Source organism: Hippoglossus hippoglossus, chromosome 16, assembly GCF_009819705.1.
Source record: "Hippoglossus hippoglossus isolate fHipHip1 chromosome 16, fHipHip1.pri, whole genome shotgun sequence".
Lineage (NCBI taxonomy): Eukaryota > Metazoa > Chordata > Actinopteri > Pleuronectiformes > Pleuronectidae > Hippoglossus > Hippoglossus hippoglossus.
In genome coordinates this window covers 23203810-23221447 of record NC_047166.1, presented here as the reverse complement: position 1 = coordinate 23221447, position 17638 = coordinate 23203810, and the positions used below count along the sequence as shown (strand labels likewise).

General features: G+C 40.4%; 2 protein-coding genes across 4 annotated transcripts; both read left to right on the top strand.

Moving 5' to 3' along the window:
• The first annotated feature begins 2293 nt into the window (after nucleotides 1-2293).
• Nucleotides 2294-8778, top strand: LOC117777143 (riboflavin transporter 2-like). 2 transcript variants are annotated; one of them, XM_034611716.1, is made up of 4 exons: nucleotides 2294-2456; nucleotides 5433-6497; nucleotides 6659-6782; nucleotides 7314-8778. In XM_034611716.1, exons 2-4 carry the CDS (start codon nucleotides 5479-5481, stop codon nucleotides 7524-7526), a joined length of 1356 nt encoding a protein of 451 aa, XP_034467607.1. In that variant the 5' UTR covers nucleotides 2294-2456; nucleotides 5433-5478; the 3' UTR covers nucleotides 7527-8778. The 2 variants fall into 2 exon arrangements, with proteins under 2 accessions (XP_034467607.1, XP_034467606.1); XM_034611715.1 differs by lacking the exon at nucleotides 2294-2456 and adding an exon at nucleotides 3507-3960.
• A 2284-nt stretch (nucleotides 8779-11062) lies between these two features.
• Nucleotides 11063-16750, top strand: LOC117777260. Of its 2 annotated transcripts, none has more exons than XM_034611923.1 (4): nucleotides 11063-11258; nucleotides 13593-15588; nucleotides 15661-15729; nucleotides 15788-16750. In XM_034611923.1, exons 1-2 carry the CDS (start codon nucleotides 11154-11156, stop codon nucleotides 14469-14471), a joined length of 984 nt encoding a protein of 327 aa, XP_034467814.1. In that variant the 5' UTR covers nucleotides 11063-11153; the 3' UTR covers nucleotides 14472-15588; nucleotides 15661-15729; nucleotides 15788-16750. The 2 variants fall into 2 exon arrangements, with proteins under 2 accessions (XP_034467814.1, XP_034467813.1); XM_034611922.1 differs by having other exon boundaries at nucleotides 11063-11461; nucleotides 13601-15588.
• The last annotated feature ends 888 nt before the right edge of the window (nucleotides 16751-17638 follow it).

The following is a 17638-nucleotide window of genomic DNA, read 5'->3' as shown; positions in this document are numbered from 1 at the left end:
TACTTTTTTTTTTCAGATGGACCACCTCATCACTGGTAAGAAGGACTGAATTTAGCTAATGATACCATAATGACTCAGGGAAAAAAATATTGACTTAGTATAACATGAGATAAGTTTTTAGAATGGCATTCTATGGAGCCAAAACCAAAGCAATGTGTTTAAAGAAGCTATACAATTCTGTTGACGTAGTCGGAGGATAGTTATCTGTATTTGTTGCATTGTTATTATAAATATATTAAATAAAGCACCTTCAACTGCTTTGTAATGAAACAAAATATAATACCTTCCTACTACTGCTACTGCTGTATAAGGCACAAACCTCTTTGTTGTAGTATAAAGGTGAATCTAGGTTACACTTTGATACAAATATAAAGTTACTTCACCACTCACCATAACCACAGAATTAGGTCAAATGTCAGGTGCACATTGTCTTGGTGTCTCATTTAATGAGGAATTCTCAAAATAAGAAATTTGATCCGCGGATCCCCGGCTCAGACCGCCCTCCTGTTGACGTCTAACAAGTGAATCTTTCACACCCACCAGCACCGTACATGCAGTACCAATAACACAGACATGTTTGTTTAAACACAGAGCCCCAGAAGTTTTGAGAAAGAAAGCAGAGTTTTGTACTACACAAACAACAATCAGGTCAAAGTAGTGCCCCATAAGGTTCTGATGTTTTATCAAAACACTGTCCTGTGACTGGATCTCAGCGCGTGTTTCTCATGGATATGTGATATTTCCCAGTGTATCAGAGCAGTGAGGTCACACAGTCAGCAGATGTCATTAGAGGTGGACAGATTTGGATCGGCTCACCCTGGAACATTTAGACTTTTATCCTTTATTTTCTTACTAGAGTGATGCATCTCACAACCAGACAATACACACACACAGTTTACCAAATGTTAGGAACATGGGAGCATTGGCTTAACATATAAATGCTAAATAAGCATTCTTTCGAAAGATTCACATTCCCATGCTTCTTCATAGGATGAAGGTTATCACTCAGAATATCTTTCAAAATATACAGGAACAACCAAGAGCTTGTCTTACACACAGCCTGGTAAACTGTCATTTCAGAGTTCTAATGTGGCTAAACTATAAAGTCTGTTTGTACATGACACTGCAGTTTGTGTTTCAAATGCAGAAGAGGGTGAAACTAGAACAGGAAACTGGTGCTTGATTAATTAGTCATACAGACTTCAGATTAAATTCTCCTGAAGTGAGCAGGAGATTGAGCAATCATTTCTCAGACAAAGGTGAATGTTGTTGTTTCTCCACTCATCCATTCAGGTTTTTCTTTTAGTTTTCCCATCTGTTTAATTTGATCAGATTGTATTTCACTCTATTCCCATTTATACGTTTACCAACTATCTCTCAAGTGCATTCATGAATGGAATGGGAACATACAATATCGGAGCCTGTCGACTATCGACTGACGATGAATTAGCAAATGGCAAAACACATACTTAAAATAATAGGAACAACTGCAATTATGTCAATGAAAAATACTTTGAACCTGCTAAACAATGGATCTAAGGAGTTGTGTGACACAATTGTGCCATTTTATCCACTCTACAAAGAGTATGTTGCATTTCTCAAAAGATAAACCTGGTTGTGTGTATTGAGGGACTTTGCTAAACCTGATCCATCATGTAAAACGCCACAAACTCTAATTAACAACACAACAGAATGTTTTTCTGCGACAGGAAAGAGCAAAGATTTAATTGACATTTGGCAGAAGTTAAAATTTCCCTTAATCCCTCGTCCTGGAAGGATCCAATCAGAATTATTTACTGCATCAAGAGTAATTTGCTTCAACACATGCCTCAAAGGAACATTGTTGTTATGTCTGAAGGAGGGAACAAGTAGTACCAGTCAGTGCAGAGGTGGGTACAAGGGCAGTCAAATGAAATACCATCCAGTGTAGTTACTGCCCAACAGGGGTCATTCATTTGAGCTGGAATTCATGGTGAACAAAAGCCAGGCCAACCCCTGACCAAACACCCACTCACAGAATCACAGACAGCTGTCCACAGTCATCTTCTGCTTGGATAAGCTGGGGTGGGGTTGTGGGTACAAACATCATGTAATAGTCTTTTCCAGCTGAATCTTCATTTACTACAACAATTTTCTAAGCTCCCCTTCTTCCATCTGTCCCTCCTCTCTCCTCTCTTCCTTCCTTATGCCCTTGTTCCCTTCCTCCACCCACCCCCACTGCTGAGAACTTTGGCTCCTGCACTGGATCCCAGGCTCAGCCCTCAACAGTCACATGACACAAATCCAGACATGTGGACTGGTTAAGTTCAAAGCATAATATGCATTCATACTTCACAGACAGGAACATCAGAAGGCCACAGTGATTTTACACATCTGAACGGAGAAACTTTTCATACTGGTTTCCACTGCACTTGACCCATTGTTCACCAGAACTGACTCTGCACTCCCACGAGCAGGTAGGTGGCATCTTGTGTAATGTGGGATGATGAATAGTTGTAATTCAAACCAAAGAAAGCGGTTGAGACACTCCAGCTGCCTAATCTCAAGAGGAAATATTTCAGGAAAAGAGTTTGGCAGATTTCCCACAATACAGTTTTTCAGAATTTAGCTTGACTGCACCTAATGCAGCTTATGCAACTGTGCAAAATGTGTTTTTGTTGCTATTGTACTTCAATCATATCTACTATATGATACATACAAGTATAATTTGACATTGGTTTGCTGTTTTATCACACAAATGTTACTTCAATAATTGACTTTGATGTTTTTTGATTTGTGTAACTGCACGATGGTTTCGAGACAACATTATTTTAAATGTTTTGAATTCACAAAAAACACAATTTGTCAACTGTGCACAGCATATGAAAAGAAGAATCTTTGAGTAATGCTCTAAACAATAATCCTTTTCATTTGTGTTGCTCTGTAGCAGTCTGGCATGCAGCCAATGATCCTATATGTTACTGGCAGCCTAGAAAAAAAGTACTTCAAATTGTTTCAACCCCTTGTGGGCGCTAGACTAAAACTCAGATGATCACCAAAGTTATGAGGATTCATCTTCTGGGGACCATGGATGTTTGTTGTCAATCAATGTTTCAGAGATTTTCAGTCTCAAATTTTCAGAGTGACTGAAGACCATCATTGCCATCCCTTCAGCTGCACTGCTAAAACACAGACACTTTATTATTTACACATTAAAAAATATTTTTAAAAACTTGACTCTGCATCAGAGTGTTTGCCCTAATATTTGGTATGTTCAGAATAGTTAAACAACTAAACAACTAAATGTTGTGACTGTGCAATTGAACTGATTTATATGTCATATCTGCACTGGTAAAGTTGACAAACTGGTCTTTACAGATGAGGACATGTGATCATACCATAAGTGATAGGCATGAGAAAAGCTGACTCATGCTACAGACCTGCTTTTACAGTTAAAATTCCAGGACAGACTCTTCCCGCCATGCTGAAGCAGAGACAGAGTCAATGTGATATTTCTAACTATATATCACATATTATGACTCTTATGGTGAAGCTACTGTGGGGTTAAATGAGGGTAGAATACAAGGTCGCATGCTGGTTGGGGGAGGGAAGTAAAGGAGGAGCTATTCTCACTGAGACCATCCTCTTAGTTCTCTTCCCTCCTATTGGTGAGCCCCAGGACACGCACCCCCACACACACACACACACACAGACCATGTGGCTGGATACACTTGGATTTTGAAACCACCCTCCAACGGTATCATGGAGGTTGAGCACATGTGCGCCTGTGCAGTCCCTCCCACTCCTGTCAAGTACAACAGAGACACGGAAGCAGAGTGTAAACCGCCCGCTCTCTGTGTGTGTGTGTAAAGAAAGGGAGAAGGACAGCACTCACACAGAAAAAACTGTGATCACAATGCAGTGAGAGGCTTTTGAGTGGAGAGAAGAGTCTGATCACCTCCTGGCTTTGTACTGAACGAGGTAAGATGATACAGAACGTTGTGACAGCACCGAACTGAAGCATTAGAGGAAGTCAGGGTTATTGGACTGCTGGGTTATCCTTGAACCACAAGGCCTGTTTTAGTCTGTCTGCTCCCATAGGGTGTAACAAGAGGTCATTGTACAGTCTTACATTTGAGATTCAGAAGCAGTTTTGAGGAAGTTCAGTCAGCACTAGTTTCTTGTTTTGAATGTGACTGATATGTTTGATATAAACATTTTCATATTGTATTTTTAATGATCTGGTTGCTGTAAAAGTTCCTGCCCTCTCCCAAGAGGCAATCGTTTAGATGTCACAACAGTGGATATGTAGTTTTATGTGGCACCTTCACCGTCATTTCCCTTTAATGTGTCTGTTTGTGTCCCGACCACATAGTGCTGTATGTGAGCAGCACTGTGTCAGTGTGTTAAAGGTCACGCAGCCTTCTCTTACCAGAGAGCACATGAGAAAAGGATGGAATTAGAGGCAGAGAAAAGGGCAATACTGGGAAAGTCAATCCCAGCCACCAGGGCCACATGTTTTATATTGAATATTAAATGATGTATGTTTATTTTTTACTTTACTGAAACTGTTTATGCATATGTTGATATGTAGTTACCAAACTTCATCATCTTGGTCTTTTTTAAGCCATGTCAGAAGCTTATGGCTTAATGAGTTGCAATTACGCAATCGGCATTTAAATGCAGCCTCCGAAGGATGGGGTCCCTGAATTGAGACAGCTTTTGTGATCATTGCGAATTGGCAAATGTTACTATGCTAACATGCTAAATTAATTAATTAATATTTTTTGAACATCAGTAAGCACGCTGATATTGGCTTTAAACTAAAAGCAACACTACAGTGCTGCTAGCATTTTTGCATTCAAAGATTAAGTTTGTTTCAATTCACCTGATCCAGCACCTTTTCTGGTTAAATAATAAATAATCTGAGTCGAAAAAACTGTTCCATTAAAGGGATAGTTCACAGAAACATTTTAATTCACTCATTATCTACTCACCACTATGCCAATGGAGGGGTGGGTGAAGTGTTTGAGTCCACAAAACACTTTAGGAGTCTCAGGGGTAAACAGTGTTGCAGCCAAATCCAATACAATTGAAGAAACTGCTGATACATTTTTCAAACGTCACAAAACAACAGAAAAAACATGCCTCCATACAGCTCCTGTGGTGTCATCCAAGTGTCCGGAAGGCCCGACATTCAAATTCCACTTGAAATGGCGTCATTTACACCAAGTACTTAGCCTAAATGTCCTCTGTGATCCTCCTCTGAGCCACGTTCACCAACCACACAAGCCCTCACCCAAGTACAGGCGTGGGGTGCGCGTTAGAAATTAGCAATCTAACCCTAAACCAAACTGTGCTTCATATAAAACTGTAGATTTTTCAGATTGTAAGGATCCCTCAGGTTATACATTCTACAAATCAAACTGGCTCATATTCTGTCTGTTTTTCAGAGAGCGGACGTCAACTTTTCCTGATCTTCCTCAACCTGCCTCCATCATGTCACTGCTCACCCACGTGCTGGCATGTCTGTTTGGTATGGGCTCCTGGGTGGCCATCAATGGGATGTGGGTGGAGCTCCCCCTCATTGTACCAGGGATCCCAGAGGGGTGGTACTTGCCATCGTACCTAACAGTCCTAATCCAGATGGCCAACATCGGCCCTCTCTTCATCACCCTGATGCACCGCTTCCGTCCAGGGGTTCTAGATGAGCGACCGGTCATCTATTGCATTGTGGGGTTGGGGATCATTGCTACATTCCTGCTGGCTTTCTTTTGGAGGCACACAGTGACAATAGGGGGCTCTCTGCACAGTGTTCCCCTGCTGGTGCTAAGTTTCCTGCTCTCTGTAGTAGACTGCACCTCCTCTGTTACTTTCCTGCCTTTTATGATGCGGCTGCGTCCACAGTACCTCACCACTTACTTTGCAGGTGAGGGCCTCAGTGGTCTGGTGCCTGCACTGGTTGCTCTGATTCAAGGTGTGGGTGTGGTCCAATGTCAGAATGCCTCTTTGGCTGTTGGGGCCAACAAAACAGCTGATAATTCAGAGCTACAAGCCATTTACCTGCCGGCTAAGTTTTCTGCCCAGGTCTTTTTCATCTTCCTCAGTGTTATGATGGTCGTGTCCCTGGCAGCCTTCATCTTACTCAACCATCACCCAGCTGTTGCTCGGGAGAGAATGAATGACCTCTACTTCAGTGAGGATCTGGGTGTGGGGAAGAGAGAACAAGGCCTGTCTCTGCATGCTCAAACACCAGAGCAGAAGCCCATGATCAGTCCCCTGGAGGCGGTCGGAAGGGTACCCAGGAGCACTTTTGGGAGGGGGACGTACAGCAACCTCCAGTTGGTGTTCATCTTTGTGGTGCTGGCCTGGGTCAATGCTCTGACCAATGCAGTGCTGCCCTCAGTGCAGTCCTACTCCTGTCTGCCTTACGGGAACAAGGCCTATCACCTAGCTGCCACCATGGCAGCTGTCGCTAACCCAGTGGCCTGCTTCATTGCCATGTTTATGCCAATTAGGTAAGAATGATTTGTGCAACTACCTCTTTACACAAAGGCTCCTTTATATGAAGACTTATGATTGTTTCAGTCTCCTCACAAAACACTAATTTCAAAAACTATAAAAATAAGATGTAATTTCCAAGTAGTGCAGTGTAACATACAGTTTGAATTGCTTCCAGATCTCTCATCTTCATGGGGTTCTTGACCATGTTTGGGACTGGATTTGGAGCCTACATCATGGCCATGGCTGCTCTTAGTCCCTGCCCCCTGCTGGTCCACAGTGCTTCAGGAACTGTGGTCATAGTAAGACTCTTTCTCTAAATGAATTCAGTCAGTTCTTTCTTGTACATGAGATCGCTTACTCACATGAGTAAGATAGATACTTGTCGACTCAAACCTGTCTGACTTTAACTTTTGGAATGATAGTTTTATTGCCAAAAATAGCAAGAAGGCAGGGTCGCAATGAGCATGTCTCCAGCTCTGAAATATTCTTATCCTGACAGGTTTTGAGAGTCCATTTCCCTTTAGTTAAGCATGTGACCTAACAAATCTGAAATTTGTATTAAAAAACTTTAAAAAACAGCTTTAAACTGAGTTACAATGTGCTTAAGAGTAATACAGAGTAAACAAATTGAAGTACTGCCAAATATTTAAAAACTGTTAAATCAAACATGGTAGTGAACGCCTCCTGATCTGACCTGTTTATGATGCAAGGCACTGACAGTTCTTGAGCAAGCTAATATGTTGTCATCAATGTTACAACCTTAATGCTGTCTTTGTAACAGGGACTGGATGTTGTTCGGATAACTGATATTCATCTCTTTTGTGCTACAGGTGCTGACATGGATCCTGTTTGTCCTGTCCTTGTCCTACGTGAAGGTCATCATTGGGGTGATTCTGCGGGATGAAGGCCACAGTGCCCTAGTGTGGTGTGGAGCAGTAGTGCAGTTGGGCTCCATGGTTGGGGCAGTATCCATGTTCCCATTGGTCAGCACCTATGGACTTTTCAAGTCAGGTGATGCTTGCAACACCAAATGTCCACTGTAGACTATAGATATGTTTATGAAAAACACTGCTGTACTAAACTTAAATCCAAGTTGCACTTACTTTGGTAGCACTGAACTTATTGTAAGAGATTAACATGTTCCCAACTTGTTTCATCAGAACTAAGATGTTACAGGTAAATTATCTGCAACTATAACAATGTTGCACAGATGTCTGTATTTATTGACCGATGAACTGTACATATGCTGACATGACATCTAGGGTCATTTTTACACATGAAAGTTCGGACCATGGTCAGAATAAATCCTTAAAACTTTGTTACATTGTTTACATTTGATCCGCTTAGTTTTGATTTCACATTGAAATTTAGGAAGCAGACTAAAGACTGTATGATAAACATTATACTGTTGTCATCACCAACGTAGGCCGTGTCTATCTATACTTGACATTGATTCATTTGTAGACGAGCAAGTTTCTGATGTTGCCGTATTGTCAATTAGGCTAATTGTTTTCACTAACGTTTTATTAATAAACTGTATAGAAAAAAGTAATATTTCGATTTGAATGGAGAAAAATTAGTGAACTGTTTCACTATATTGATTTTGTTGCCTCTGTAATATAATTATGGTATTACTGCTAGATAAATGTTGTTGTTGAAACATTACATTGGCAGAGGCAAAGACTACAAGAAATCCTGTAAGTCGCTTCTGCTTCTTATCCTCCTTCTATTGTTTATAGCTGTCTCAACTTCCTGCAATAGGTCAGAAAGTATGAACTATCCCAAATAATGTTTTTTCACTGCAAACACTCTGAACCATGGTTCGTTTGATCTGGACTGAGACCACCTCTTTTGGTCCGACTCAATTTTGGTCTGTTGATCCGGACCGTGGTCTGAGTCATCTTTAACGTCTGCTATTATGGTTCAGACTAAACTGAAAAGTCTAAAGGTCCAGACCAAACGAGGTAGGTGTGAAGGTGCCCTGAATTGTCATTGCTTTGGACGACACAAGATTCACTGAATATTACTGTACTGCTGAGAAAATTACAATTCCTTCTCAATTCAGAGGTCAAAGCCATTTTACTTGAATTGTTTTGAAATGTGGAAGTATAAACAATTGATGTTGTTTTTTTAAGAACCTTACTCTTAAAAATGTGCCTTAATTTGACACTGACAGATGTGAGTTTTTTTGGTTGTTTAACATTAGTACTTTATAGCTTTGTGGATGTTACTAGAGTGGAGAAACTGTTCAACAATACCAAATAAAACCTTTTTATTTTACTGCTGCCTAAATAAGTTATTTATAGTGCAATTGATCTTAAACCTACACCTCATACGACAGAGGGGAAAAAAGGGAAAAAGACTTCTAATATTACAAGAAAATCTTTTTAAATTTACAAAAATAAAGTCATGTTACCAGAAATTATAATTTTAGGCTACGTTAAAAGGAGCATAAAGTTACGTACATAAATATAGGTTTCACAAATAACAGATTGTGACCTCATTCTCGTAATATACATTTTTTTTTCCTGATCGATTATTTTCCTCATAATATTACCCGTTTATTCTCCACCTTTTAATATTATGACCTTACAAATCTCTGCATTTTTGCCTCTTGCAGTATATGCCAGGGAAGAGCCCATTGAATTTTAGTGCAGATCCAGATCAGGGCTCGATCCAAGATTTTTCCTTTATCATTATGAGATTGCAGCAACTTTCAACATTGTTGTTGATTTCTCAGATAATAACAATAATAATAAAAATTAGGCATGTTAAAGGGACTTATATTTAAGAGTGTGTGCATTTTGGTGCAGTTCCAAATGAAAATCAGGATCTAGCAAATTAAAATGTGATTTCATAAGGGGACTGTTGAGCCTTTAGCAGAGGTATGAACACTGTAGTTAAGTTATAATTTACTATAGGTTTCACAAATAATGAAATCTGTAATCTTTTTTTCATCACCACATTATCCTAAGCATCAGGATTTGAAAAGATTGTGAAGAAACTGTTTCTCTTCTGACTTAAAGGGGTTTTGAGAACAGATTTTTTTCTTTACACTTGTAATATGACTTATTTGTAACTCATTTTATAACTTTAGTGTTATATTATATATTTTTCTCTTGAAATCATGACTTTACTCTCATAATATGATTATGTTCTTCTCATAATATTATCACCTTATTCTTGAAATCTGTTTTTTTTTGCTTTTGTTTATTTTCTGCCACTTCCTGTTTTATTTTGTTACTTGCCCTTGTGTCTCATTGCAGTTGACTTTACTTCCGGCTCTCCCGCTCCTCGCTGATTACAAGCCCTGCCCTTATTGGTTTCACCTGTCTGTTACTTCCTGTATTTAAACCACGTGTTTTCACCTCTTCATCAGTTCACCTCTTCAGTTTCCTTGCAGTGTTCCAGCAGTTTCTTAGTTTGATCTCAATGCGTCTATGATTAAGCTTTGTTTTTTGACCCTGTCTCAAGTCTCCTGTACCTGAATGACTGTTTGATTACTGAACTTAAAGACTTTTTCTTTAATTTGTACAAGTTTGTGTAGAGTCCTGCTCTTGAGTGCTCCACCTTCCCTCAGCTGGTTTCCAATACAAAACAAGTTTCCACTAAACCTTCCTATAAAAAAAATCTACCACCACATAAATAAGCAAGAAGTTATCTGCAAAAATGAAATCATAATAAACCAATGAAGTTAGAATTGAGGTGAATAACATCTGCACATTCAGGTTTTTTAAATTTTAATTCTTACCACAAATAATAAGCTGAGATCACATTTATTGATGTTTCTGTGTAGATTTGCTTTCCCAGGCTAATATTTTGTGTAGGATTTTGCAGACCCGTGATGGTTTGAGATGTGTTGAAGTATTTTGGCTTAGTTAAGCTTGTTTTCTACTATAACTGTTGATTGAAATAAATGATACTTTAACTGAAACATGAAGGAAAGCATGGTAAACAGACAAGGTAAATACACACTACAGCCGTGTCTCAATTCAGGGGCCACATCCTCCGTCGACTGCGTGGACACCGTCGGCTGAACCGAAATGAGACAGTCTAGTCTTATTGCGTCACCAGCTTGTTCTGTCCTTACAGCCGTCACCAAGCAACAGAGTTACGGACAAAAAGCTGAAAAAATGGGGTCAGAAGTTGTCATTTTCTTTATTTTGTTTTTGGAGGAGCTGAGGATGCTTCACCGCCACCGTCGTCGTGTTGTACATTTCAGGCTGAGAGGAAACTATGGGCCGGTAAAATAAACCATTTCATCTGTATAGCCTGTGCAATTAGCCACCAATAATGTTGAATTAACTAACGGTTATTTCATGTATGATTAATGTTGTTTTAATTCTGCAATAAAATTTCATATTTAGGATAACCAGTGATAGAATGTATTTGAAAACATTCACTCATGTACTGCACTTACCTACAAATTTAAGGTACTTGTACATAAGTATTTTCCTTTTTATGAAGCTTTATACTTCTACTCGAACACCGAATCCGAATAACTATTTGCAGATTCCTGGCAAATTCACAAATCTCAGTAGACATTTAGAGATTATTTCCTACATTTACATATCACATTCAACTGTCATGTTTGTGGGTTCTCTGAAGTTGCCTCTGAAAAGGAGTATTTTGCACATTTGCATCTCAAAGCCAATGAAACAGTACCTTGTATGTTCAACAGTTGTACTTTCACGACAAACATTTACGGGACATTTAAATCGCATAAAAATAGAAAGCACCACGGCTACTCTTACAATAACTTTAAACCTGGCATAGTTGTAGTAAGAGACGGTTTTGAAAGTGCAAGTCTTTCAGGTGAAAATGAATACAATGAAATATTGGAAGAAGCCGAGCTGGAGGAGCAGTCAAGTTTTCAGACAGACATCTCAGAAAATGTTGAGAACGTGATAGAAGAAAAATTTGCATCCCGTTCTGCATCCCTGACTCCATTAAATGCCATTGTTTCAGATTTTTGTACCGTACTTTCCGGACTATAGAGCGCACCTGTATATAGGCCGCACCTGCTAATTTTTTAAAGAAAAAAGAAATTGTACATAAATAAGCCGCACTTGTCTATAAGCCGCAGGTGTCCCCGTTGAAACATGAGATATTAACGCAGAAAGATGTTACAGGAAAGTTTTTTTTAAACTTTTAATTAAATACATGCCGGTAACATCCACAACAACAACACAACATACGCAAATTATTTTTTCAGAACAGTGCTTTTAACAGTACTAAAGTTGTCTGCTTCAGTATCGGAATTGAACAGCCTGAGGTTATGTAATTCCTTCGTTACACATTTTATCGGCGAAAATATAGGAACCTACCAGCAAAAGTCATTAATTAAATAAAATCATTTAAATTAAATAAATGCCGGTAACATCCACAACAACACAACTACGCAACATACGCAAATGCTTTTTTTCAGAACAGTGCTTTTAACAGTACTAACGTGAACCTACCAGCAAAAGTCATTAGTAATTAGTCACTATCGCCATCGTCCTCCTGTGCACTAAAACCATCGAAGTCCTCTTCTTCAGTGTCTGAATTTAAAAGTCTCAGAATTGCTTCGTTGCACTCAGTCTCTCCTTCGTTTGCGCTCTCAATGTCACTTTCATCCCGCGTCAAATCCGCCATCGAGCTTGCGCTGTCCTCCTCATCACGCAGCAGTCCAGCCTTTCGGAACCCGTTGGTGATTGTGGATTGTCTGACACTGCTCCACGCTGTTAGGATCCACTGGCAGACTTGAGAAAAAGTTGCTCTTCGCATGCGGCCAGTTTTTGTAAAGGATTTCTCGCCGCTCGTCATCCAAGCCTCCCACTGAACTCGGAGTGCCACCTTAAATGAACGGTTCACACTAATGTCGAGGGGCTGCAAATACTTTGTTGTGCCCCCAGGAATCACAGCTGGAATTGAGTTTGTCTTTTTGACGGCCGCTTTCACAGAATCTGTGATATGGGCCCTCATGCTGTCCAAAACAAGCAATGCCTTTTTTCTGTGAAAAAAACCCCCCGGTCGCTTCCCGTAGCATTCATTCAGCCATTCCTTCATTAGGCTTTCTATCATCCACCCTTTCTTGTTGGTTTTCACAGCGATTCCTTTCGGGAATTTTTCTTTTGGCATCGTCATCCGCTTAAAAATCACCATGGGTGGAAGCTTTAGTCCGGATGCTGTGCAGCTCAGAACACAAGTGAAATGCGTTCTCTCATGGCCAGTTGTTTTCAGCGTGACGGACGATTCACCTTTTTTGTTAACAGTCCTAGTGAGAGGTAGGTCAAACGTCAAAGGTACTTCATCCATATTTATGATGTCATCTGGTCCAATGGAATTTTCGGCTATCTTTCTTTGAGTGAATTCGATGAAGTTTGTAATTTTTTCCTTAAAGTTGGGAGGGAGTTGCTGACACACAGTCGTCCGTGCCCTAATTGACAGGCCTTTTCGTTGCATAAATCTGAAACACCAAGATGGTCCACCTCTAAAATCTTCGATATTCTTTTCGGTGGCGATTGTTTTAGCTTTCAGTCGGATCTGCACGGTGGAAACACCTTGGCCGTCTGCTCTCTGTGTCTTCACCCAGTCTTCAAGTACGTTTTCAAGTTCGGGCCATCTGCTTTTCTTGCCTCTGAAAGCTTTTGTCGTCTTTTTGCAACGAGTCAGTTCTTCATGCTGCCGTCTCCAGCGTCTCACCATCGATTCATTGACGTTGAGTTTACGTGCAGCAGCTCTATTTCCTTCTTCGACAGCCAGACGGATCGCTTTTAACTTGAAACCCGCATCATGTGCAGATCTTCGTGTCTTTTCCATGATGAGGGTGCGTGCATGAAGCGCAAAATGGATGATCTGAAGAATTAGGTTTAGTTTGCCGAAACAGTTTCATTGGTCCACTGTGACCTGTTCGGCAATTTCATTGGTCTGATATGACTAGCAATCGTACAACATGTGGCGCCTTACCCACAATTCTCAGGTGCACTACGTCACACACACAACAGCTTTCTTAAAGGGGCAGGCCATGCCTGCAACACTATGAAAATCCATCAATAAGCCGCACCGTTGTAAAAGCCGCAGTCTCACAGCGTGTGAAAAAAAGTAGCGGCTTATAGTCCGGAAAGTACGGTACTAAGCATCATCTTGGTCTGAATGCGGCAGAAATTGAGGAACTGGCCTCTGCTGTCTGCATCTCTAACCCCTTGACAAAAGCAATTGGAGATCGAGGCCCATTTTGCACTGCTTTTAAGCGGAAACAGTACTTCAAAAACAAGTTCCAAGTAGTTGAACCAGTTGAATATGTTTTGGATGAAGAGCGTAACCATACCTACCAGTATGTACCCTTATTGCAGTCACTGCAGCAGCTTCTAAGCAAAGACGGTATAACAGATGATGTTGTAGAAAACTATAGTGCTCACTCAAATGAAACGTCACAACAAGAGTACAAGTCATTTCATGATGGAGAGTTTTTCAAACAAAATCATTTCCTGTCTGCAGGGGAAATGAGAATATGTGTGACCCTTTACATTGATGACTTTGAAGTGTGCAACCCCCTGGGTACTTCCAGAAAGAAGCACAAACTTTGCGCGATATACTGGATTTTGAGCAACTTATCCCCAGGCCAGCATTCGTCTTTATCATCCATCTACTTGGCATTACTGTGTAAAAGTAGCTACATCAAGGAATATGGATATGGAAAGTGCTTGAACCTCTTTTGCGTGATCTGGTTGTCTTGGAGGAGCATGGGGTGTTTGTCCCACAAATTGGAAAAAATATTAAAGGCACAGTACAATGTGTGGCAGCAGACAATCTGGGGGCCCATGGCATTGCAGGCTTTGTGGAGAGTTTTTCAGGAGAATATGTTTGTCGATTTTGTAGAGGACGTTCTAGTGACTTTCAAACCAAGCCGGTTCTGTCTGGTGACTTTAGTCTTCGATCCAAAGACAGACATAAAGAAGATGTTAAACATGCAGTGGAGAGTGGAAAGCCATGTGTTGGAGTGAAAAGGCCATGTGTGTTGACACAAAATCTTGCTCATTTTGATGTAACAACTGGATACCCCCCTGACATACTTCATGATCTATTGGAGGGTGTTGTTCCAGTGGAACTTGCACAGTGTCTGGGCATTTTAATATCCCAAAAATACTTCTCTTTGGACTCTCTAAATAAAGTGATTCTCAGTTTTCCCTACAAGGGAGAAGATAAGACAAACCGTCCCCATATTGTGCCACAAGCTTTTTTAAGGAAAAACACAATAGGTGGCAACGCAGCGGAAAATTGGACTATCTTAAGATCGCTGCCTTTCATGGTTGGAGATGTTATACCTGATGGTGAACCGGTGTGGGAGATAATTTTGGATATAAAAGAGATAGTGGAACTTGCTGTTGCCCAGATCCACACAGAAGAATCCATTGGATATCTTCAGTTCAAAATTTCTGATCACAGACAGACATATCAAGAAGTATTTCCAAACCGAAAACTTTTACCAAAGCATCACTACTTGGAGCACTACCCTCACGTGATCCAATGTTTCGGTCCTTTAGTTGGAGTCTGGACCATGCGATTTGAGGGAAAACAGTTTTTTTAAGGAAGTTGCACGTCACACCAAGTGTTTCAAAAACATTGCATTGTCAAGGAAAAAACAGCTGATGATTGCCTATCACATACACTCATTACGTCCACAGAAACCTGGAATTCAAGTGTCAAGTATATCAAGAGTTCCTCTTGATGTGCTGAGAGATGATCTATTATTGCCTATCCAGCAGATGTACCCAAACATGGCCGAAGTACACATGGCTAAAAGTGCAGATTTTAAGGGGATCAATTATAGAAATGGAATGATAGTCATCTGTAGATTTACTGATGGGCTACCTGAATTCGGAGAGATAATAAGGATATGTGTAGTTCAGGATACACTGAATTTCATTGTCAGGGCATTCTCAGCTTGGTTTAGGGAGCACTACCGGGCCTTTGAACTACAACCATGTCCAACTCGCAAAATGCCCCTGATATCACATGAAGAACTGGCAGAGAAGTACCCATTACATAACTACTTCATTGGACCCCTTCGACTGGTTACGTTTAAAAGATATCCTTATATCAAAAGCATATGTTGAATATGTGAGTAAGCTTCTGTAATTGATGGCTTAATAAGTTGATGTGATTATTTGATGTGCACTTTTTTCTCTCCAGCATGAGCACCTAATACCTGTCATCTTATCCACTTGGACAAGCTGTATAGTGACTACTTCTAACACTGTGGTAAGATAGCTTTTAAAACCTAATTAATTATGTGTACTTGTATTTTTGTCTCTTCTAGACCGAAGCATTTGGATGATGGCTGCACCAGTAAAACTGCGGATTATTCTTGGTGCCAACAATGCGGAAAAACTGACCATAGAATCGGGCATGCTGGAGTCTGTGGAGGATCTTTCTAATGAGATCAAACGTCAATTTCTTATCGACGGGGCCATTAGACTTCAGTACATGGACAGTGACTTTGATAATAATTTAGTTAACCTCAACCAAATCAGCGATATTCAAGACAGGGGCACAGTGAAAGTCATCTGTATGTCAGATGCTACAGACCTCAACTAATGCAACATGAACCAGAGTGGGGAAGACACCTCTTCGTCATCTTCAACAATAATACTCTCCAGCCCTGATTCGCAAACTGCTCGATCACAGTGGCCAACAACATTCCAAATCCCAAAGTTTCCATATGATGTGGAGATTCAACTTGAAAGCGCAAACCAGGCCTTCTTATCAGATGGAGTTTTTTTTAACCCAGGTCACAAACTCAAATCGGACATCTTAGAAAGTCTTGCTGAGCAAATCATTAAGTTCAAAGCATATCCTTCAAACTTAGAAATAGAAGATGTTGCTGAAGCTTTAATCAAAGCACATCCATGTTTGAGAGAACAAGGATCATTTAGTGGTTTCTATGGATGGAAAATAAGCCTTAAGTACAAGATGGCAAACTATAGGACAAAGCTTAGAAACTTGGGGTGCCCAGAACTTAGCATTAATTCCCTTAAGCACAAACCCACAGATAGATGCCAGCCTGCCTATAATGTCAAAAAACCCAGAAAGGCAGAGGTCAACTTTTGTCCTTCCTATCCTGCTGGGGAGACCCAGGACAGCCTTGATGGTGAAAGATTGGCATTGTTATCTGAGGTCAAGAGACATAACGAAAAAGTAGTCAAAGAGAAGATGGCCAAGACCTTTGCATACAGGAGGCAGGAGGTCGTCAGAGACAAGCCAATGATGGTAGAGTTCAAGATCAGATCAAGTGTCATTCCAACGCTTAATGCATGTTACTGTGACTGCTTTCTGAAAGAGCAATATAAGACAGCTGTAATGTGTAAAGCGCAAGTCTGTACTGTAAGGAGTGTTAAGAGTTATTTCAAAAGTTAGCACTGCATTGTTTTCTGCTGTTTTCCTCTGAAGTGCCGCCGATTCGCACCGCAGCAACCCGCGGCATTATGGGAGATGTAGTTTTCTTGTGGGATTTGTATAGAACGAATGTGAAGTGCATTGTTACCTTTCTAATGTTTGTGAACCCACATTAAGTCATTGTGTTTACTCTGTGATGGGTTAGACATGTGAGGCAGGGCTTATTTGTGTTTATTTTGTCCTTTGGTTTACATTATTATTTCATGCATCCTTTACAGTAGTCTAAGAAGAGGATGTGAACTGATGCAGTCCCTGTCACATGTTGTATCATTACAGGTATGATTGTCAAAAATGAATCACTATACGATCGTTTCAATTGACTGGTTTTGTCTACAATGTATACATGTTTTGTTATACTCTGTCTGCATTTGGAGCTGAAAGAGACAGTAGTCTGAGAAGAGGATGTCAACTGATGCAGTCCCTGTCACATGTTGTATCATTACAGTAAAAGAGATCCAAAGAGAGCTGTGGTGTCGGAGTAATTTTTTGGTGTGTCGCAGATTCGCTACACATTGCTGAAGAAAAAGCATGTTGAAGCTCATTTAAAGTTTGCTGCACAACATTTATACAAGCCTGTGAAATACTGGGAGAATATAGTCTGGTCAGATGAGACCAAAATTGAACTCTTTGGATGACATAATACACACCATGTTTGGAGGTCAAATGGCACTGCACATCACCCCAAAAACACCATACCAACAGTGAAGTTTGGAGG